General features: G+C 38.6%; 1 protein-coding gene and 1 non-coding gene across 2 annotated transcripts in view; one reads left to right on the top strand and one right to left on the bottom strand.

Moving 5' to 3' along the window:
• Positions 1-14,173: 14,173 nt before the first annotated feature.
• Positions 14,174-14,292, bottom strand: LOC111736816. The gene has a single exon (XR_002779267.1). It is a non-coding gene; the product is annotated as a 5S ribosomal RNA (ribosomal RNA).
• A 9,185-nt stretch (positions 14,293-23,477) lies between these two features.
• FAM69A (family with sequence similarity 69 member A) overlaps positions 23,478-25,054 on the top strand; it is a 99,081-nt gene continuing 97,504 nt past the window's right edge. The window contains exon 1 of the mRNA XM_011355658.1: positions 23,478-23,617. Within this exon, the coding sequence (XP_011353960.1) occupies positions 23,564-23,617 (54 nt within the window). The 5' untranslated portion in view covers positions 23,478-23,563. The remainder of the gene's footprint in view (positions 23,618-25,054) is intronic.

Raw genomic sequence — 25,054 nt, 5'->3', positions numbered from 1 at the left:
CTACTTGAGTGTGTTTTTTAGAAGTCCAGAAGTTAGAGGCTTGCCAGAATAACCTCTCTAAAGTGAAATACAAATTGCAGCATTTCTCATCTTCCCCATAAAGAAAGAAGCACAGAGCCTGGAAGTCTCTTTGGGTTCTGGAGGCAACATAGTCCACACTTAGGAATATTGTTCCTGCACATACACTGAGTGACATGGAAGGCTGTGAAGGAATTTGGAGCAGGAAAGGGCAGTCAGCAGGTCCAAAATGTGGTGCAATCAACCTTGCCACTTGGGTTATATGATCCAACAGGCTCTATGGTGTTGGAGGTGTCAGTGATGGCAAAAAATGCAGTAAGGGTCTATGGAGAGCCTCGATAGGAGAGTCACAAGGCTGGTCCCTGAGATTTTGGGAAAAGGTCATGCCATCCATAGCAGAAAATTATATATCATTTGAAAAACAGTTCTTGGCAAGTTACAGAGGGCAAGTTAGTCTGGTAGAGGGAGAATGCTCTACTATGGGACATAAATGACCCATGTGTCTAGAACTTCCCATTATAAGCTATGTTGTGTCAAGTCTACCAAGTCAGAATGTTGGGTGGGCCCAGTGGCAGTCCTTCACAAGATGAAAATGGTATATTAGGATCAAGTTTAAGCAGGACCAGAGGGCACAAATAAGCTGTATGAGCAAGTAGCTTAAACCTTCACGTTACCCATCACAGCTGCACTAGTTTCTCTCTCATGGCCTGTACCTATGGCCTTGTGGAGGGTCCCAATGACCAGTTAAAGCTCCAGATTCATTTATAGATGATTTAACTCATTAAGTGCGTATAGACTAAAAATGAATGACTGCATTGCAGCCACATTCAGAGATGGTCCTGGAAACTGTGGAGAGATAAAATCTTCCCAAAGAACTGAGTTAGAAACAAACTACCTGGTCATCTGCTCTGGCAGAAGAACAAATGGTCTGAGGTAAGAATATATATAGATTCCTGGGTTGCGGGCAATGGCTTGGCTGTCTGGTTGGAGGCTTGGAATGAAAAGGACTGAAAGACCAGAGGAAAAAAGGTCTGGGTAGAGAAATGTGTATTCAATGTGAGAGTAAGTACAAAGCATGAAGATCTTTGTATCACATGTTAACTTCCACCAGAAACTATTCACCAGACACTAAATGAAGAAGTAGACAAGATGGCTCAGCCAATTGATATTAACCAGATTCCATCACTGGCAATCCCAGAGCCGACATGATGAACATATAAATGGAATGATCATGTGGCAGAGATGGAGGTTTCATATGGGCCCAACTGCATAGACTCACATTTAGCAAGACCAATCTAGTTACCAATGCCTCTGAACGTCGAGCTTGTCAGCAATAGATACCAACACTAAGCCCCCAATAACATTATTCCTCAAGGAAATCATCCTGGACATTAGAATGCTCCTTTTCTTAAAAAGGTAGTGGTACTCTCTCATAAGATAATACCTATTACAGGTATGAGTTTGCCTTTCCTGCCCACGGAGCCTCAGCCAGGACTACTATTCAGAGGCTTATGAAATGCTTGCTCTATAGGCATAGAATCCCACACAGCATAATATCTGATCAGGTGACCTGTTTTAGAGCAAAGGTGCAGGCATACACCTATGACCATAGTTTCTACTGATCACATACCACACCATTCAGATGCAGCCAAAATGACCTTCTTAAAGGGGCAACTGAAATACCAACTAAGTCTGTCTGTCTGCTTGTTTGTCTGTCTGTATTGTTGTTAGAGTAACATACCAAAAATGCTAGCAGTGATTATTTCAATATGGTGGTTTTTATTTTCTTCTTTTTGCCGATCTGTATTTTCTACGGTTTCTGAATGTATTAGTGTTAAATTAAAGGGGGAAAAATAAAAAAAAACTCCTGTTTTTGTTTTTTATTGCTCTAGAAAAGAGTCCTTTAACATCTGAGCCCCAAAATCTTTGCCTTTTCTCTCTTGAATTCTCTAAAAACTTTGTGGCTCTTCGTCACCAAAAAAACCCTACGGAACTTCTCTAGAACCACAGAACTACTCACTTCCCTGCAACCACTTACCACAGAAATCTGCATTGCTGAAGCATTTTGTCCCCCATTGTCCATGAAACCTCTGAACCTGTCATTGTTTTTTTTTTTCATCAATGTTCTAAAAACTATTTATAGAATCTGGCAAAGAAATTTACCTTGGTACTTTCTGAGTTCTAGAAACGTGCTATAGTTTATCTCAAGTCCCAGAAACTCCTATTTCACAGTGAATCTGTATTAATTATCTATGGCTGCATAATAAATCAGTCCCAAAATTAGCAGTTAAAGCAACATTTATTACCTTACACAGTTTTCAAAGGCCAGAATCCAGGAACAGCTTAGCAGGGTGGATCCAGTTTACCATCTCTTATGGATTTGCAGTCAAGATGTCATTTGAAGCCTTGAATGGAGCTGAGGATCATCTTCCAAGACTGAACGTTGGCTCAGTTCCTTGTAGAGTCGACCTTTCCTTGCAATGTGGCAGCTGATTTCCCCCAGAATAAGTCATCCGAGAGAGAGTAACCTAGACAGAAGCCGTAACTGCAACATCTTTTATGGCCTAGTCCTGGAATTGACATGTTGATTATGTCATATTCCACTTGTTAGAAGCAATTCACTAAGTCCAGCCCAGACTTAAGAGAAGGGAAGACTCTTGGAGGGGACTACCAAAGAATTTGTGGACATATTTTAAAACCACCACAGAGTCCAACTTTAGAAAGACTTCCACATGCAGTAGGATCCATCCATTGCATTAGTTTCCTCTGATTTGTAAGCTGTCTCCAGGGAATAGTGCCAAATTGCAGAGTTCAGCCCAAACTGAATATTCAGAATTCCAAATACCATCGCTAATTATCCCACTGAGCTATAGAAGCCATCACTTACTCCTCCTGAGCACATGTGGGTAAACCCTGGGGTGTCATTAGATCTCTGAAATTTAAAAAATGCATATTCCTTCTCTCAGTTTGCCAAACATGCTATTATATTCTTCAAACCTCCAAAATATGTCTAGCTCTAAGGTCACAAAATACAAAGAAAGTCCACAGTATATAAAAAGGAGAGGTTTTCCACTCAGAAAGAACCATTAATTGTATTCTAATTTCGTTCAAAGAAACAAATGAAAAACAAACAAACAAAAAACAATTTACAGAAATCTGATGCCTATTCAACAGTAATGGTATCGAATGGTAGATTTAGAATCTGTAGGCCTAAAACCTGCGGAAGGAAAGATCATTGTTCTATGATCAATAAAAGTTTGATGAAGAGCTGATTACTATTAACTAAATCTGACTTCTGTTTCCAGGCACGATGGAATATAAGAACTAAATTTATTCTTCTGCCAGAAATAGCGACAATAATAACAACAAAAACCCAAGGTAAAATACCTTGGAAACTTAAGAAACAACCTTAAGAAACTAGAAGAAAAAGGACAAATTAAGCATAATGGGAATAATAATGATAAAAATAAAAATAAATGAAATAGAAAACAATAAAAAAATTTAGTGAAACCAAAAGCTGGTTCTTTGAGAAGATCAACAAAACTGATAAGTTAAAAAATTTCTATCCAATGGTCAGGGGAAAAGAGAGAATATACAAATTATCAACATCAATAATTAGAGTGGTAACATCACTAAAGATTCTACAGCTATTAAAAAGATAATAAGAAAATATTATAAATAACTTTGTACCTATAAATTCAACAGCATAGATGAAATGGACAAATTCCTTAAAAGACACAAATTACTAAAATTTACTCAAGAAGAAATAATTAACCTGAATAGCCCTATATCAATTAAAGAGTTAAATTTATGGTTCAAAACCTTCCTGCAAAGAAAACTCCACAAGCTCTCAAAGTGCATTTGTAGGAAAATATAGATAGGAAAGTCAAACTTCTAAGACTCCAGGTACATCCAAATGAAGCACTGAATGGGGCAGTCTGCTTTTCTTAAAATAAATATATATATATATATATTTTTAAGAGAGAAAACCGTAAGTCCAGATTGCTTCACTGGCAATATAAGGAAGAAACAATGCCAATTCTGTACACACTCTGTCAGAAAATTGAAAAGTAGGGAGTTTTACCCAACTCATTCTATAAGATTGGTATTATCCTGACAACAAAAACAAAGACATTACAAGAAAACTACAGACCAATATGCCTCATGAATATGGTGCAAAAATTCTAAAAATATTTTTGGTAAGTCAAATTCAACAATTTGTAAAAGAGATAATACAACATAACCAATAGAGTTTATCCCAGTAATGCAAGCTTAGTTTAACATTTGAAAATCAATCATTGTCATGTGCCTTATTAACAAACTGAAAAAGAAAAGCCGTATAATTATCTCAATAGATAAAGAAAAAGCATTCAATAAAATCCAGCAGATAAAAACTCTTAACAACTAAGATTAAAAGGGAACTTCTTCAACTCGATAATAACATATATCAAAAACCAGTGGCTAACATCATACTTATCAGTGAAAGAATGCTTTAAACCTAAGATTAGAAACAAGCCAATTATATTTATTTTCACCCCTTTATATTTAAATACTGAAGATTCTAGCCAGAACAATGCATCAAGAAAAAGAAATAAAAGACATCTAGGTCAGAAATAGGGAGTCAAATTGTCTTTATTCACTGATGAAGTAATTATCTACGTGCAAAATCTGATAGAATCTGCAAAAATCTACTAGAACTAATAAATGAGTTTAGTAAAGTCTCAGGACACAAGATTAACATAAAAATTGATTGTATTTCTATACATTTGGAATGAACAATTAGAAATTGAAATTTTAAAATACCATTTACAATAATGTCAAAAATATGAAATATTTAGGGGTAAATTTGACACAAGATGCGAAAGACCTGTACACTGCAAACTGTAAAACATTGTTGAGAGAAATGAAAGAATAACTAAATAAATAGAGACCTATAACTTGTACATGGGCCAGAAGACTAAATATTGTTAAGATGTCAATCCTCCCCAATTTGTTCTAAAGATTCAAAGCAATTCCAATTAAAATCTCAGTAGGCTTCTTATAGAAATCGACATGCTAACTCTAAAATTCATGTAGAAATGCAAAAATCCTTTAATAGCCAAAATAATTTTGAAAAAAAAAAAAGAACAAAGTTGGAAGGCAAATACTACCTTATTTCAAGACTTACTATAAAGCTACAGTATTTAAGATTGTGTGGTATTGGGGTAAAGACAGACAAATAGATCAAAACAATAGAACAGAGACCTTGAGAAAAAGACTTGCATGTCATTTTCAACAAATAGATTCAGTGGAATAAGGACAGTCTTTTTTTTTTTTTTAAAAAAAAAAACAGCGTTGAAACAATTGTATATCCAGATATGAAGCAATGAACTTAAATCTACACCTCATATCATATGCAAAAACTAACTCAAAATGGATCATAGACTAAATACAAAACCTAGGTTAGGTAAGGTAAAAATTTAGGTTAGGTACAAATTGCTTAGACCAAAAGCACAATCCATAAAATAAAATTGATAAATTGGACTTCATCAAAATTAAAAACTTCTGCTCTTCAAAAGATATTGTTAAGAGGATGAAAAGGCAAGCCACTGACTAGGAGAAAACATTTTCAAAGCATATATCTTATAAATGACTTATATTCAGACTACATAAAGAACTTTTAAAATTCAACAAGACAATCCAATAAAAAATGGGCAAAAGATTTGAATATCTTTACCAAAAAAGATATACAAATGGCAAATAAGTGCATGGAAAGATACTCATTATTAGTCAGTGGGAAATACAAATTAAAGCCTCAATAAGATAGCACTGCACAACCACTATAATAAAAAGACAGACAATATAAAGTGTTGACAAGGAGATGGAGAAACTGGAACTTCATACACAGCCAGTGGGAATGTAAAACAATACCAACAAATTTGGAAGTCCTTTTTTTTATTTTTGCTTTTCTACCCTGGATTTTATTGAGTAGCAGTAATGGTAGTATTCTTGAGCTGGCTCATATGCATGTGGTCAGCTAGGGCATAGGGTGGCTGGAAGCCTTTCTAAAAAGTTAAATATACACCTATCACATGATCCAGCAAACCTCTAAGTATTTACTCAAGAGGAAAGTAAGCATATATTTACATAAATACTTGTATATGAATGTTCATAGCAGATTTATTTGTAATAGCCCCAAACTGGTAGTCTATTAATGGGCAAATGGATAAAGAAATTGTGACATATCCATACAATTGCACATTAATGAGAATGAAAAACAATGAACTACTGATACACATAACAGCATGAATGAATCTCAAAACAATTATGCTCAGTAAAAGAATCTAGATCCCCCCCAAAAGTACACACTGTATTATTCCATTTATATATAACTCTAGAAAATACAAACTAATCTATAGTGACAGAAAATAGATCAATGTTTACCTGGGTAGGGAGGGGCTAGGGAGAGAGTTCAGGGGTGCATGAAAATTTGTGCAGGTGATGAATACACTCTCTATGTTGATTATGGTGATCGCTTCACAGGTGTGTATATTGATACATGCATCAATATTTACCAAACTGTACACTTCAACTATATATGCAGATTACTGTATATCAATGTACCTCAAAACAGGTTTTTTAAATTGTAAAAGTGATAGTTTAACAAAAACTTAAAGAAAGTGTGGAAGTTAACCTTGTGGATAACTAATGGAACATTATTTAAAAATTATTAACCAAATCTTTGCAGCGAACATTTTTTTTTTTTTCTTACCCAGCAACCTTCCCTTCTGCTATAATATTGCCTTCTGCATCAATTAGGTTTTAGTTTTGGTTCCAAGTGACAACAAATTCAAAATGCTAGGAACTAAAACAAGCAAGATTTTTATTTTTTCTTCCATAAATCTAGGCAGTTCAGGGCTGGTATGACTCCATGATCATCAGAGACTCAGATTCCTTCTAATTTGTTGCTACAGCTTCTGCTTTGTGATATTGGCTATTCTGGGTCCAGCCAAAACATTTTCATTCCATGTAGTGGGAAGGATGTAAGGGATATGTCCCTCCTATTTCAGACATTTTCTAGAAGTCGCATATGCTCTTTTGCTTATATACCATTGGCTAGAACTTAGTCATGTCATCACATGCAGGCAGGGTGAACTTGGAAATGCTGTCTTCATTCTGAGCTGCCTTGTATTAGGAAGAAGGAGCATAAGGATACTGAGAAACATCTAATTAGTCTTTGCCATATCCATTTCTTTTTGGAGGACTCCTCCTTTTCTCTTACAAAGCATTGGGTTTACTGAGGGCTGCCAATTATCTTACTATCCCACTGGTCACAGAGATGGGCACATGACCAAAGCTGGGCCAATGAGCGTGCTAAGGATGGGAGATAAGAACTTGGGAGCACCTGGAAGTCATGGGACAATCCTCAGGAAAGCCTATGTGCAGAGGGCAGTGAAGACTGAAAGAAGGGTTCTGAAGGTATTCAAATCCCTGCTCCAGTTACACTTGAGGCCCCCTTGGCTACATTACTTTCCCCTCATTTTTGTTACCTGAGACAATATACTTTCTACAGTTTAATTATTAACCTAAGAAAACACTAAGAGACTAGTTTCAACCCTCCAGCAGGCTTCCTAAGGCGCCAGTTTCTCTAAAGAATTAACACTGTCATCAAGCAATTCACATAAGAAAAAATATAAATGGCTAGTAAACATATAAAAAGATGCACAATTTCACTTCTAAAAAGAGAAACTCTTTTGTTTTTCTAACAGATTGACAAAGTTTCAAAAACTGATCTTAATGAGGAAACAGACATTTTAATATACTATTATGAGAATGTAAATTGGTACTGCATTTGTGGAGAAAATTTTCCAATACTGACCATGATTTAAAATCCATGTATCCTTTGACCAGAAATTTTACTTTTAGGAAACTGCACTCCAGAAAACTATGTGTAAGGATATTCATTAAAGCATTATTTGGATAAGTGAAAATCGGAATCAAAGTAAAATATTTATTCATTAAAAAGGTTTAAATTATAGTACAGTCATATGATGGCACATTTTAAAACAATTTTATAACAAAGTCATTTATAACTATGGCCCAAAGGTATTAAGTATATACAGAATAAGATGAATTTAGGTGGTAATATGTAGGTGATCTACTACTAAATGAAAAGAACAAATTATAGGACAATATATAAAATACAATCTCATTTATTTAAAAAAATTCACATATATAGAGCCTGTCAAAAATTCACATATATAGAGCCTATATATGTCACATATATAGAGCCTGGCTTCCTTATCTAAGACCTTTTTTTCACTTTAAAAAAAATCACGATAAGACAAAAATCAAAGGATACCAAGAGAGTTGTAGAAGAGATTTGCTTTGTTTTATTGCAGGCAAGGGGTGTGTGTGTGTGTATTGTTTTGTAGTCAGACCAGGCATTGTCCTGATACCAACCAAACTGCCCCATGCCCATCTGCCTGAAAGTGATCTTGTTCAATGATTGGGCCCCAGAATGAGCTCTGCTCACTAGGCAATGAGTGTCATCAACAGGAGGAGTGTCCTCTCCCTCTGCCCAACCTTTCCCAAACCAAGCAAGCAAAAGTTCCAAAGCAGATATGTTCTGATGCCTCCTATTAATTTCCTCAGGGCATAAACTGTGACCCCTTGATGATAGCCAACTTTGGCCTTTTATGTGAGTCCTTGAAGGGTCGACAGGTTTCTCCCCAGTCTTTTGTAGAAACACAAAAAGCAAGCATTGTTTTTTATACTAAGATGCTTAAAGCAGGGTATTTATGGATGCTCTACAAATTCTCTTTTATTACAGATATGAGTCCTATCTTCCTGGAATGATCAAACATATCTTGGTGTACTTTGCTTAAGAATAATAGACAGTAGTTACTGTCTGCTCATCTCATCGGCTTTCCATGAAAAAAGAGAATCATTATATACAATCAAGTTAGGGGCCTCAGGCTGCCAGCCCCCTCCTCTCCACTCTCAAGGGGGTTTCCTTAAGGTTGTGCATAGACAAAAGCCTGGAAGGAGGTACAAGAAACCACCTCTGGTGGTTACCCAGAGCAAGAATAGAAGATGAAAGTAGGAAGGCTTTCTGTGTGGTTTGAGTATTTCACAAGTGTAATTAAAACTTCTTTTTTCCTGCTGAGAATTTATGCTGTGTGCCCATTGTGTGTGTGTTGAAATAAATCTCTCACCACCACGCCCCTGCCAAAAAAAAAAAAAAAACCCCACACAAATTTTTTAGGAACATCTTGGCCCTGTGTTTTCTGGTCCACCTCCAGGTGAGTTAGGTGACTCTCTCTTTAGGTATGCATACTGGTTAGGTGCTTTCCTTTTATAAAGGGTATCAGTTGTAGGTCGATTATGCTTAATTATACCATATAACTTCTATGCTTCAGGTTCTTCTCAGAAGGCATAATCTTGAATTACCTGGTGTTAAATTATTAGCAAAAGTTTAGTTGTAAAAACAGTTGTAAAAATGTTCAGGGGGCATTGCCTGATGGGAATGAATCCATTCTTTAGTCATTCTCAATTTTGCCAGGTTTGAAGATAGATTCTATCCTTGGAGAGATTTCTTGGGCCACATTGTCTCTACCCTACTCCCTCATGATGTGCCCCTTTTCTGACTTACATGTTGGCATTTTGCCTTGGGTCTACACTGAGAGGTGCTTTAAGAAACAACCACATTACAGTCACCATGGTATATACTGTAGAATTGTTATTGAGAACATTATCTAGATATCACAATAATGTAGAAAAGACTGTTTCTTCCTGAACATCTGGTTTTCTTTTATCTAATGGACACTGTGAACCTTGTAGTAGCTTTGCTTTCCCTGGGGCAGCAGAAAACTCTGAGGTAAATTTTTGCGCTTTTCAGTGCCTGAATATTATATTATAATATATCATATCATATATCATATATCATATTGTATCATATTATATTATAATATCATATTAATTTTAACCTTAAGTATTACATTTTTCTACCTTTTCACTTTTGCTTTGCCTCTTTTTCTCATTTATACTAGTACATTTTTATTGTTATATTTTATGTATGTGTATAAATGTCCTCAAATCTTTTTTTTTTTTTCGAAGAGATGAGGAGAAAGGATACTAAAGAAACCACTTTATCTTTGGAGCATATAGTTTGCTAAATTTTACATGATTCAAACCAGGATTCTAAAGTGTTCTACAAGGTTTCTAATTATACCGTATTAATACCAGTGTCTTCATCATCAACACTGAACTCTGTTGTCACTACTCTAGAGTGACCACGAGAGTTACAGAACCCTGTGAAGTCAACATTGTCTAGTTCAAGCTATTGTATTTTTTAGTGAAAAAAAATGTCAAAAACTTGAACTCTAGATCTGGTTAATTTATTCATTTATTTAAATATTTAATCCTAGTTTGTTATGTATCAGGCATGCAATTAGATTCTGTAAATACAAGAGTAAACAAAAAACAGACATGGCCTGTGCCCTCATAGAGTTTATAATATAGAAGTGAAGCAAGGCATTAATCGAATAATCCCACAAATGTAATTACAGGTCACAAACAGGCTCTGGGAGCATTTGGTGTGGAATCAGAATTTGTCTTGGGAGTTGAGGAAGATTTCTTTGTATTGAGATCTGCAGGATAAGTAGGAGTTTGGGAAGAGAAAAGGGAGAGGCAAGAAGCGTTTGGGGAAGTGGAAACAGAGAGTGCAAAAGCCATGTAGCAGTAGGGTGCACAGTGCAATGGAGGAAATGAAAGAAGAGCCCTGTGGCTAAATGCAAATATTGAGGGACAGTGGTGCTAGCTGAGGCAACAGCAATAGACAAGTGGAATGACACTAAACCAATGAACCATTGAGCGATGATAAATGATCCCACCTTTCTAAGCAAGTTTTCTAGGGTGTAAAACTGACCCTTAAGCAAATGATGATGCCAAGCTACCTACTGAACTACCATTAAAGTTATATGGGGATTTAAGCTAAACCTTCTCTCGAGACTAGCATACTGGAAATTTCCATTTACTCAAGAAAGCTAATTATAGAAAAAGGGCACTTGGGGAATTTTTTTTTTTTACGTATATCAAATTATGCACTGTGCAAAAACAGTCTCAGTTGTAAGTAGTCTTGTGATGGGTAACCTAGAGGGACTGGTGTCTGCCCCACCTCCTTCAGGTACCAAGGCTTTTACTTAACAGTTTTGTTAATGTCCACAGAAAACTTAAAGTATGCAAATCACTTTCAGATATATTTAATTCACACAATAAGCCTATGACTGAAGTATCATGTTTTATCTTTCAGAGATTAGAAAACTAGGGACCAGAGAATTAGGTAACTTACCCAAGGCCAAACAGCTAGAAAATTATAGAGATGGGATTCAAACTCAGGTAGTCTGATCTAAATCCATGTAAATAACATTCACCATAGGGTCTCAACAAAACTGAATTGCCTGTCAGGCCTTATAGGGATGTGAAAATGAGGGGGGAATAGAAAAACTGGATCCACCAGTTCTCATTCCATGAACCCAAAGTAAAAGAAATCTCATCTTCTAAGGAAATGCCCTCAACTTCTGCTATCAACCCTGCCAGGTAAGGCATGAGCAGAAAGTCATTTATCTATCAAAGTAACTTCATGAAATGGTCTCCAGCTTAAAAAAAAGAAGTGAAACAGATAAATCCTTCTGCCTACAGAGATAAAATACTGTTTCTCCAGATGGCCTTGACAGGGGGTGAGTTCTGAGAGACCTGTACTTTATAAAGAGAAGGGAAATGTCACCAGATTTTCCTATCTAGAATTTTGTTGGCATTCTGTAAAAAGGGGAATATAACATGGCACCAACTGTCGATATTTCTGTTTTAATAAGAAAACCACTTTTGGAACAAAATCAGACCCACACTGGGATGGAATAGGATGTCCTAGAGACGAGTTCTAACTCGCTGTGGGATTATTAAGAAGCAAGCTCTCAAATCCTGCTGAGTCAATGGTCAGGATCTATTTTCAGTTCTCAACTTGTCCTGAGACACTGTAAGTATCTTGCCAAGTTAAATCAGTGTAGCATCTGTGGGAACCGATTAAGAACTCCACATTGCCTAGAAAGAGAACGACAGACTGCTGTGAACTCTCATCTGGATAAAAGTGTTCAGAAGTGAAGAAGATTTGCCAGCAATCTAGTCATGGAGTCAAATTTTCGTTAACAGAAGGAAATGGGAGGACCTGTTCTGGTTGGCCCTGGGCAACTAAGGTTTCCTTTGTTTCTACTTCTCCTGATGGTCTCAAGCTTGGACACCATTTAGCCTGAAAATTAAGGTTTCTTTGGAGACTCCTTTGCCTGGGTTCTTGACTTCTGCTATTTAGACCGCTTGGGGAGGCTGTGCTCTTACCTCCTGATCACCCTTTTGCTCACAAGGATCCTAATCACATGCCTGGCTTTGGGCATTCCTGGTTCCCTAAAGCATTTCTTTGGGGTTTCTGGTCAACTTGATTGCTATCTGCTTACCTAGTTTTCAGAACACTCTAAATTCTGCATGCTTTTGGCTTCTGAATCACTGATTTTTCTTGTTCTTTGGGTCTTGTGTACTTCTTGACTCCTGTTTTTCCATGCTCAATGGCCCACTGCCTAGCAGATATCACCTGCCAGCTTCCCTTACCTGTTTGATTTTTTTTTAAACCCATTTTTACAAAGCACCACCATTGTTCATAGTCCCAGAACTGACATTTTTAGAGCTTAAGGTGGAGCAATCAAGAGGAAATACCCTTTTGGAAAAAGGAAATGCAGGATTAAAGAGAAGGATTGCTTAACCTTCTTTAGATAAGAATCTCAGGAAGGCAAAAACAGAGAACATACAGTTTAAAAGAGCTGAATTCAAATAGAAAGCTGTTTATTATTGGTAACAAGTAATAAAATAATAACCATCTAAGAAGAAATTAAAATAAGAACCCTGATAGATCACCGATTCTTAATAATTTTCTATTTTTCATATAAAGAAAATTCTGTTCCTTTGAACTGAATGCTTTTAGGTTATCACCAAATATTGAACATGTGACTTTAGATTTTTTAAAATGGGTAAAATATTTTAACATTCACATATATTTATAGCATTTATTTTTAGTATACCAAAATTGAAACCAGTGTTCAATTGATCTAATTGAATTGTGCTATTTTCATAAAGATACACTGGCTCCTTTTTAAGAGGTTGTAGGAATTTAAGAGAGTTAATTCTTAAGGTACACATATAGCAAGCCATTCCATATCAACAATATATTTTTCTTATAAATAAATATATAACTTGTCCTTGTCCCTTCAAAATTATGAATTATAGTTGTAATTTTCCTTGGAATCAGAAAAATAAACTCAGTTATTTCTTATTTTCCAGAACAGTAAGTAAATGTTCCAATGAGCCATCTTATTGTTAATCCAAGTTCAAATTGCGCCATAGCTTCCAGTTTCTGCAAATGCAATGGGCCCAAGTCACAGAGTAGGTAAATAGATTCCATTGTCCAGTACTTCAATTTATTTTTGTTTAATAATCAACCTTTCTTTAATTTTTTTCTACTCACTCTTTGGCTTCTTCATTCTCTCCTCATTAGCACCTCCAATAAGACAAACCTAAAGGACATGAGGGGAACATGGACACCTGAGTTTTTTTTTAACTTAAAGTTTGGTGGAGGTGAAGCACCTAAAACACAGCCTGGAGAACAACTGCGTTTCATAAATCCATGCACTTCTTTAGGAATTGCAGCACTAAACGAGGTATGTTTTTAGGTTTGAAAAAAGACGATAATGCTTTCTGATTCTTTTGAGTCTTAACATTCTGAGAAAAGAAGATGGCACATTCTCTGGGGCCTTTTTTCCCTGTTAGGACAACACATAACTGACATAAAGATTTATTCTCAGCTGTACTGTATAACCTTTGTTTCATTTTAAAGTGAATAGAGCAAACCAGCAGAAATACGTAGGGTGTCAGATGATCTCTGAAATTTCTGGCTGTGCAGCTTCACACCATGACCTTGGACAAATTTCTCAACGTCTCCTCACCTGAGATTTTTAACTAATTCCAACCCCACAGTCTGTGACCTATGGTCAAGTCATCCTTGATGCTGGTTGCACCTTGATAAGATTCTAAACTTTAGCTTTCTCATGCATCCGTATTTTTTTTTTTTTAACGCCTACAGCACCTGGTATTCCTAGGTGGTCTCCCATCCAAGTATTAACCAGGCTCGACCCTGCTTAGCTTCCGAGATCAGACGAGATCGGGCACATTCAGGGTGGCATGACTGTAGACCCAGCATCTGCATTCTTATAATTAGTCCTTGGCCCTGGTCTGTATTCCAAAATTTATCTTCCAGTTGCCGATCTGGCACAATTGATCCTTCTAGGTTTAGAGCCTTCTCCTTCATAAGATAGTGGGTATACACTCTGACCATCTTTGGACAGTTACCACCTCTAACCTGCTGGTGTAAATCCCAGAGGATTATCTCCCTAGGAGCTACTTGATTTTGTGCTAACTTGACTTGGTGTTCAACTGTTGCCTTGGGCCACACAATGACGACTGCTTTTGTAAACTATGGTCTGATACCTTGAAATATTTTGAATACCAGTTGTCATGTCAAATTCCCAAGTTCTAATCCTACTCCAGCGGTTATGTTCAAGACTGGTTCTCTTCTCCTCTCTGGTATTAGCAGGCCAAATCCAGCTCATTCTCAAAATGCCAGATATATGATTCTGTATTGTATGATACTATAGCAGCATGAAATTGGTAAATTACATTTATTATATTCTGTTCACTACGACAGGGATGTGGGTGACATAGCTCAAAAAGATCTCTATTAATGTAACAATGGTCAAAAGTTTTACAAGAGTTAGTACTTAAAGAGACTAATATTGTTTACTAAAAAAATAGTTTGCGTGGAAAAGTTCATTTCTCTAGAACTCAAAAATGGATTGTTTTTACCTAAAGCTTTTGGAGAAGGTTCATTGAAGATACTGGCTCCGCATGCATTTGTTTGACAAAGAATTTCACAAAAATTGCTGTAAACCTATCTACTTATCCAGTGTACTTTTGAACTTAAAAAAAAAACAACTCTTTTTATTGTCTCTTTTCACACACAAAAAAAGCCATCATACATGGCCTTCGACATGGCATTTTATACATCTATGTGCAGCTAGTGATTACTCCGTGCTAGGCATTATGCTAAGAACTTTATGACTAACATATGTCCTCATTTAATCCACACACAAGTTTATCAGCCTAATAAACTTGTTAGTAAACATGAAACTGAGGCATAAAAATTTCAAGTAACTTGCCTGAGGTCACAGCTAGTAAGTGGCAAAACCAGACAAGCAGAGTCTGTCTCTGGATAGCTCCTAATCACTCACTACATGGAATCAAGAAACACTGAAAAATAGAAAACGAAAACAGACAAAAAGCAACCCAAAAAACCAAAAACCTCAGGAAAGATAAGGAATACATACACTCCACAAGAAGTATGGAACCCTTACTACATTTTCTGAATTGGTTGGTTCTAACTGGATTTTACTGGGGGTAATCAGTGAGGAAACATCTGGGTCCTCTAAGAGCTCTGCTATCATCTGAGAGAATCGGATGTTTCCTGCATTTGGATGGTTATTCCTGTGCTCGAGGACTGGGAAACATTTAGGGCTGGTCTTCAAAAGAAAACACTACAAATCACTCAGTGAACAGTATTCTAGCAGTGCTTACTAGGTCATTTCTTGCTGCATGATGTCTCTACTCAACTTTTCCCTTTTGTAGAGAGCATGGCATATCCTTCTACACAAAATTAAGAGACTAATGAAACCATATTGTGGAATACTGTTAGAATATTATGATGTTGACATTTCGTATAGTTTGTCCTTATAAAACCCTGAGACTATTGCCGGAGGCTGAAAATATTATCAGTCTCAAGACAAGTTCATATATCCTGCTATTCATAACCTGTTCATAACCCACCATAATAAGGTAATCCCTTCAATAACTCCCATGTGACAGGTTTTAAATGATCATTTCTGACTTGCTGGCCACAGTTATTGTGAATTCTCAATATAAATATTTTAGTGCAACATTTTTATTAAAGGAAATTTCAATTTCCAGAATTATGGTGTTATGCCTCAAGTCAAACAAAATCCTAGCACCAAATTATTATTGGCTATTCCTTTTCGTGAGGAACTACGCCCCCCCAAAACCAACACTTCTTTAGGGAATGTATCCATAAGAATAAGGAATGGAATAAAGACTATTGTCATTCATGATTCTATTTCAAACTTTGAATATTGCTTTCTAGTTAAAAAACATCTTTAAAATCTATTGTTTTTATACTTTTTATCCTCCTGTCAGTCTTATTTATTCATTATTTCATTCTTCCAACAAATGTTTATGGATTACTTTCTATATGCCAGGTACTGTGCTGGGTAATAGGGACATAATAATAAATTAGAATTTGCCCTCAAATTTTAATCATTCCTTTTTTTTTCTAAAACATTTCATATTAAAATCAGATACACAAAATACCTGCCATACTTCATATTAAATTTCTTCTGTTCTATACTATTAAGATAATTTTATAACATTTTGGACGCAATAGATTCATAATATTTGGTGGTGGTGGTAGTGGAAAATTAGAGAACCATTGCATTTTTAGATTCCAATATCCAATTTGCCTTTTCATAGAAGATAAACAAGAGTTCTGTTTCTCATTTTATTCTATGTTCTCATCATCTAATTACTTCATTTTTCCTGGGATGCAAATCCAGTCACCACCTTGCCTTACCAATACCCTATACCATCTAATGGAAGTAGATACTGTAAAGTTAATGTGTTTATTCTGTTCTCTGAGAAATTTCATGTAAAACTTGGGTTCTTTTTTAACGGAATCGTCTATCTTGAGCCTAATCTCTATTCTATTCTCTTGACTGGTCCCTTTCTTGCTTCCTATTTTGAAACTTCAAAGAAGCTCCTGATTGCGTCTACTTTCCCAAATCACTCACTATGAGGTTAACTCAGAGGTCACAAAGTGAAATGTCTATAGGGACCAGACTGGAAATACAAATAAGTTCTGGGAGCTAGAGCAGGAAAACTAGGGAGTGAGGGGAACTGTGGCGAACTGCAGAGGAGAATGTGGTACTCAGTGCCAGCTCGTTGTGGTTAAGTGAAGGAAAGGCTTGGTTAGCTGATCATCTGGCTTTTGAAGGAGTCAAATCTAGGTCTTTATGTAAAATGTCCCAATCTGTAATCGCTGGACCGAACAAAACATGTCTGCCTAGAGCTGCCGTTTGCAACTTCTGCTTCCATTGGTATTGAATTTAAAGAAATAAAAGCACCATGGGTTTCCAAAATGTCCTTGAAGAATGTGAGTTGAGTTCTGTGATCCAACCCCACTATTGAGGGAAAAGGGAAAGGAAGGGTTTTTATAAGGAGTTTGATTTGATATTGGTCTAATTAATACATTTTCATTAGTCTAATTAGTAGGTTGTCATTTTGCAGTGTTTTAAAAAATGTAATAAAGTAATCCATCTTTTATGTAAGAAAAGAGGGATGAAATATAAATTTAATTTAAAAATGCATATTCAAATTTGTTTTTATTTGTAGTCATAAAGGAACATTGGCACTGGAAAAATACATTAAACATTAATAAAAATATTTATGAGAGGTAGGAACAAGATAAAAAGACATGAGAGTGGGAATAAAACTTCTCAATGTATACTTTTTATTTAGTTTTAATTTTTGAACCAGGTGAGAATATTATATATTCAAATATTAAAATAAAATTTAAAAATGAAAGTAAAAGGCATTAACATGTCAATTTATTTTTTATTGCAGAGAAGTATGGTAGTTTGAAAAATAGATTAGAATGCATAAAATATATAACAGGATAAAATTCTATAAGAGAAGTGGAATTATAAAAGTTCAAGAAGAAGAAAACAGAACAATAGTACATATTTGATGTCTAAAGAAAAAAAATTTTCATTTTTTCCTTAAAGGGTATCAAATCACTATGATATTTATATTCCACTCTTATTCCATATTAAGCTTGTGTGATCATTTTATTTTTAAGTGACAATATTTCTAACATAACCCTGAAAATTATTTCCTTTACAGTTGTTTAATTTTATGAGAAAAAATTTGGATGTTGATATAAAAATGGAGAAGGGATACATATATTTTCCAAAACTCTTTTGAGAGTGTGTCAGCAAAAAAGTTTGAAGACCGCTGATCTTGATTTTCCTATGTTTGAAACCACTGGAGTTACTCCTTTGTCTCTGGAAGGCCAAAGTTATACCACACATGACGATTAAGGGACCACAAATTAGTACCTCTGAACAACCATGTGGGTTAATTTCGGATTAACTGGCTTTTACTTGGGAAAGCAGAAACTTTTAAGCTCCATAAGAATGGGTGCCAGGTAAACAGGTAAATTTAGATGTTCGTAAGGTAGATCCAGTGTATTACATCAAGAATTCGCAGGGCCACTGTAACAAGTGTAAACAAGGACCAGATCAAATTCGCTACAGGCTAACCTGCTTGGATCCATCTTGGGGCTCATACAGGTAGATTTAAAGCCAAAAGCACAAGTCCAATATGAGGGCTCATCAAACCAACTTAAAATGAGGTTCCCAGCCTGGACCCTGGGGGTTTCTTGAGGCCCAGTTTCCTTTCGCGCTCCTGAGACATGCGATGACAAGGTAACTACCCAAGTTTGAAATGAAAATAATCTAAACTAATTTTCTCATTTCAAATAAAACAATATTAACTACATTTAATCTTTGACTCCAAATGAGAACTGAACAATCATTTCTTCTCATCTGATTGACAGTTTGTCCTTATTATCTGTTTATATCCCTTTACCATGAGAAATCCCAGACTCCCAGGTCACCCTTCATCTCCCACCCACTGACCCACTCAAGGCTCTTTATATCATGTATTTAGAACATTTTCCCCACCATTCCCCAGTTTCTGGTTCTTCCACTATATCCTCTGAAATTCAGAGTCCCTCTGCAGCAAACTTCCTGTATCCTCAATCTCTTCTCTGAATATTTCCTTCACTTTCTTGTTCTAAAGCAAACCTGGTTCATCCTCCATAAATGCTGTTGCCCCCCCTACCACAACCTTTACACCACTGGACTTGGAGGTGGAAGAGGGATCCTCCTTGCTCTTCATTGCTTCTTTCAGGCTATTCTCACTAATTCCTACCCCTTTCCAGTATTTGTTTTTTTAACTCATGTCTTCTGATGCTGTCCCTCTCTTCATCATGATAGTCACTTACTAACTCATAGATCACTGTTATTTCTCAAGGACTTTAGTTTTTGTCTACTGGCATCTTCTCTAGCACTTCTCTTATCCTAAGTCTTGCTGTTTTCAATATGAACATAAATAATCCTTATGACATTCTCACTTTGACTCTCTTCCAGTGATACCATATTCCACACTTCTCAGCCATTCACCACCATTGTGCCATTCCATCCTAGACTTTATCACATCTTTATAATCTTAATTTCATGCATCCCACTCCAATTACCATATCATTGTTGTCAGTCTTGCAGAAGTGAGGTGAACTTCACCAAAAATTTGGTTTGGATGTCGAGACTGATGATACCACACATGTACCCAGACAGTATGAAAAGGTTTATTACTCATATAAAGAAGCTTTTTAGGAATAACAGAGCAGGCTCCATGCTGATATAAATATAGCTTGAGGAGGCAGAGAAAGATTGTCTTAGGTTTTTATGGTGGTTGAGGGTGGGGGTAGAACCAGGGTGAAGATTCCTTCATATGGGCTGGGTCTTGCACGGTTTGAACTTCCCACTGGTACTGAAAGAATGAGCACCTATGCTTTCTTATCAATGTTCCCAGGTATGGGGCACAGGAAAAGAGGAGTGGTGGGGCTTGAAAGCTGTCAACAAATATCAAAAATGGAGCCAGACTGTTTATTATACACTTCCTATCTTTCCAGATCGTTCCTTCTTGTTCTCTGACTCCTATAGTCCCTCAATCTTACAAGGATTTACAATTCATTGATCCTACCATCTTTTCTCTAACCTTAATCTCTCCATATTTACTCTTTCTCCATCTTAAACTCCATGTCGAATCATAATCACTCCCTTACTTACATCCTCAACTTCTTTGCTCCTCTCTCTTTACTCTTATTTCCTTGGTAAAACCTGATTAAATAGAACTCTAAGCCTGCTCTGACCCTGCACCTGGCAGCTGATTATTGCTAGAGAAAAAACACACAATCACACTGATTTGTTCTACTTAAATTCATGACCATGAACTCAAATGGGCCCTTTATTACACTCATCAAGCATGTGACATTTTTTTCCTCATCCATGCATCTTTCCATTCTTCTAGATGATTATTGCATACCTTAGCTTCTCTCAAGCCTCCATTACTCTCCTACACTGTCTCTCCACTGATGACCTTACTTCCTATGTCTCTGAGAAAATCGAAATGATCAGAAGAGAACTTCCAGATTTGTACCACCACTCCTACCCACTTGTCAGCCTGTTTCCATAGATCAATAGTCAGTCTGTGCTCCTGTCTACATATTATTTTTTCACTTGGGTGCTAGATTTCAAATTCTCTTTCCTTCTCAAGGACACCTCTCCAACATTTCTCTCTTCTTGCTCCTAAATTTTTCCTTTTCTTCTAGATTATTCTCATCAAAAACAAATATTTCTTCCAAATTTTTTGTCAACCTACTTTTGACTCCACTTCCACCTCGGTCACTGTCCCATTTTTGGGCTCCCCTTTTCAGGAGAACTTCTCAAAAGAATTGCCTACAATGTTAGTGATCTCCAATTCTTCTCTCATTTTTCTTAAACCTACTCCAATCAAATTTTCACCTTGTCGCTCCACTGCTATGCTACCAATGGCCTCAATGGTACTAAATCTAATGGTCATTGTTCAGTTTTCACTCATATAGGAACATTCACTCCTCCTTGATATACTACCTTCACCTGGCTTCTAGATGCCTCACTCTTGTTTCTCCTATTTGACTGGCTATTCCTTCTCAGTCTCCTTTGCTGGCTCATTTCACTTCTCACACCTTGAAGGTACAGAGCTTCATCCTTGGTTCTTTTCATTTATACTCACTTTGTTGGTGATCTTGTTTAGTCTCCTGGCTTTAAATATCATCTAAATGCTGATATTGCTCGTATGTCTCTAGTCTGGACCACTCTCCTTAAACCCAGACTCAGATATACAACTGCCTACTCCAGATCTCCATGTGGATCTCTAATAGAGATCTCAAACGTAACATGTCGAAAACTTATCTTTCTCCTCAAGCCTACTCTACCTGTATTCTTCCTCATCTCCACTGATTTTTTTCATATTCCCTATCAGCTTTATGATCCTATTTGATTTCTGTAATTTTTAAAGCTGCTTCTTCAACTACTTCAAGCTGCAAATGTTTAAGAGAATAACATTTCCCCCCTCCCCCCTCAGAAACCACTGTAATTAAATCGGACTGTAGGTAGAGTAGGTTGCTGTCCCCAAAGCATTCGGATGTTCCTTTTCAAAGAGCACAAGGTCTAGGCTACAGGGAGGGGAAGATTGGCTCCTGTGAGTCAGGCTCTGATTGGGGCTTGGCCCTGGGATTGGGAAAAGGGAGGGGATAGACTTTGTAAGCATATGCCAGGTATCTGATAGTCCTATAGAATTCAGTGAAGAAACTTTATACAGTTTAAAATTTTTATATAAACTAACAGAGACCCAAGCTACAACGTTGGAATTTGGGTTGCTGGTTTTTCCTAAGTACTCCGCCTGTATTATTGAGAATTTCCCCCTTCTCCCTCACCATGTTTGTATTTTGTGTTGGTTTACACTTGCACATATTCAGTTTTCAGTTATTCCCCTTTACAGTCTTCTCTCCTCACCTCCAGGACCCTCTCCCTTAAATCAATCAATCAATCAATCAATCGATCACTGACAAGTGTAAAGAAAAAATTTTTTAAATTTATTGCCTGTTGCCCCAACCCCCCAAATGTAATCTCTGCGAGGGCCAGGATTTTGGTTAACGTATATAACCCAATCAACTAAAACAATGTCTGGATGCTCAGTTAATTTTAGTTATTGAATGAATGAAAGAATGAATTAAACCAATAGGATCCATTCTTAGCTTCCTTAGAAATTACAGGTCTCTTAACCCAAAATGAAAATCAATGAAAAATGAGTTTATCTGCCAGCAATAAAATACCGCCCAGGTTTAAAACCTGTGTCTGTGAGTGGGTTAGAGGAGGGGCAGACAGGAGATTATCTCTTCAAAAACATAAAGCGGCAGAACAAGGCTTAGGTAAAAATTACACTGAGAATGTGTGATTGTTTGCTTCGGGGGAAACTAATTCTTAGAGCAATAGGCCGAATCAATTCTAAATGAGTTCTAAATGGCCACCTAAACTTTGCCGGCATCAAGTGAAAAAGTGGTATGTGAGCTAACAAGCAGCAAAATCGCATCTTCCTCCATTCACTATAAGATATCCGTTATCAACAGCTGTTTTCTCACTAGGGTGACTCTCTTTTCCCTTACTTGGACTTGACTGTCAAAAGAACGATACCACACCCTGCGTTATGCAGCCGCAACCGAGTTGCATTGCCACGTCCCAGGTCTCCTGTCTACAGGACTGTATTAAATTCAATAATGTTTTTCTTTTCTTCTTTTGAATCAGGGTTCCTGGGTGGGGCCAGGAAAACCCTGAAGCTGTTTGAAAACGATACAAACTGAAAAGGTCAGAATTTTTAAAAAGTACATTTAAAAAACTGTTTTAGGGCCTTAGAGGCTAACTGAATTTTGGGGGCACGCTGAGTTCAACAAAGAAAAACCCTGTTCGCCTTGGCTTCGCCGCAGGCGCAGAGTCCAGTCCTCAGGGGACGAGCTCGTCCGCGTCTCGGGCGGCGGTAGACGCCCCCTCGCTGGGCCGCACCCGCCACCGTGCGCGAGGATGAGGCCGAGCCCCATGCGTCCCCTGAATTTCCATGCAACCCATCCAGATAAGTCCAGACTGAAGGAGCAGAGTCCAAAGTGAGCGTCAGTATCGTCTGGCGGGGTGGCGGGATGTGTGGCGGGCGCAGCTAGGGGAACAGGGAGCCGGAGGTTAGGACCGCGAGGTCCGAGGCGGTCGGCGCCCAGGCCCGCGCGGAACAAGCCCTCGCGGGGCTAGTCCCTCGCCGAGCTGGGCGTGCGACGCCCGGGCTTCCGCGGCGCCCCCTTGCTCCTCCGCACGCCTCCGCACGCCTCCCCTTTAAGCGCAAGGCGCAGTTGGATTTGTGTCGGCCGAGGCGAGGCGCGACTCCCCTTTATGGCGGAGCCGGCGGCAGCGGCTCTGACAGCCACGACGGCCGGCGAGCGGAGCAGGAGGCCGGGCTTCGGGCCGCGGGCCGCCGTCACCGCAGCGGAGCCGGGGGGAGCGCCGCGCGCGCCGCGCGGGGGCGGAAGAGTGCCCGGCCTGGCTGGGGGCGGGGAGGCGGGGGAAGGCGGGGAGCCGGGTCGCCAGCGCTCGGGTCCGCCTCTGACTGCGGCGCGGCGGGGCGATGTGTGATTACCATGGCGAGGAGTCTCTGTCCGGGGACCTGGCTAAGGAAACCCTATTACCTCCAGGTAGGCCGGCAGCGAGCCCGCCGCGCGCCCTCCCTCGCCGCGCGGGACTCGCCTGTTTCCCTCCTCCTCCCCTAGATCGGCGCCCGCTCGAACCCCGCTGCCCCCTGCCGTCCGGCACCTGGCGGCGCGCCTTCCCCGCCGCCGGGACGCCGCAGCCCCCACGGCGGCGCTGCCCGCGACCCCCGCTGCTGTCGCAGCGCCTCCTGCGCCCGGGCCGGCCCGACTGTGCGGCCGGCTCACCCCGCCCGGGCTCGCCCCCGCATCCCAAGAGCCCCGGGACGTGACCCGGGTGCGACTCTTCGCCCCTAGCAGTCGGCGCTGGGCAATCTGGGCTCGGGACGTGCCTCGGTCTTCTCCTTGGTCCGGTTCCTTTCTCCCTGGTGGGCCCGGCAGGTTCACTGTTCTCGACTCTGTGTCCTGAGTCTTCAGTCGGTAGTAGGTAAGGTGGTGTGTCATTCCTCCATATTTTAGAATACTATTGCAATTTGTCACATCAGTGTTTTCCCCAAACCCCCGAAAAGCGGCATGTGCCTCGTGCTGAGCCCCTCGGTTGGGTATTTTTATCACCGTGATTTAAATGAGAGATAGAGCTCAGAAGCCCGAGCGAGTCCGATGGTGTTTGCTTTTTAAAAGGAAAGGGGACATTGTCTGGTGGTGAACTCAAATACCCCAACAATGCAAACGTAATTCTCAGTCATGTCATGTGTACTGTTCGCGTGTTAATTTTTCATGATTTCCCATTCCACTCTGTTCCACTGCCAGTCTGTGTCTTCGAACAGTGCTACTGCCTTCATGCACTGTTGGTCACCAGGGGGACCTAGTAGACATTGTGAGTAGCTGAGCGCAAATCCATCACCCCATTGGAAAAACAACTACAAATCAATGCCTCGCGTGGGCCAGCAGTGTTGTGTGCATTCTGAGGACAGTATTCCTTTACCACTTACATTAAAAGGCTTAACGGTGTTGATAGATTATTTTGGAACAGGAATTCATACTCAGCTGGTGCTTTTATAAATCATTTTAAAAGTTGAGAAGAAACCATCATGGGGCGAGCTGATCTTACATTTTTGTTTGGAAATTGCATGTATAAATCATTATCCTGCCATAGGTGATGTACTGCAGATTGGAAGCATGATTTGACAGCCCATAATATGAAGGGTGCAGGAGTAAAACTGAGCACCTGGGGTCTGCAGCAGCTCCACCAGTAGTAATTGTGCCTTGAGTAACCGTGGAGCAACCCAGTCTAGAATTCAACCCGAGCCAGGCACCTTTATGTGAGCAAAAAATTACCTTTCCAGACTCTACCCCCAAAATAAGTTTATTGGACTATTTAAAATGTTTTTTTACTAAAACTACCTAGCTATTTATATTTAATTTCTTAGGTTTTGTGTGAGACTTTGTTTTAGATTTTGATTCGTTTGGCCCTTAACGTTCTCC

Source organism: Pteropus vampyrus, unplaced genomic scaffold (assembly GCF_000151845.1).
Source record: "Pteropus vampyrus isolate Shadow unplaced genomic scaffold, Pvam_2.0 Scaffold22, whole genome shotgun sequence".
Taxonomy (NCBI): Eukaryota; Metazoa; Chordata; class Mammalia; order Chiroptera; family Pteropodidae; genus Pteropus; species Pteropus vampyrus.
The sequence above is the reverse complement of the archived record's forward strand: the minus strand, read 5'-3'. Positions and strand labels throughout refer to the sequence as shown.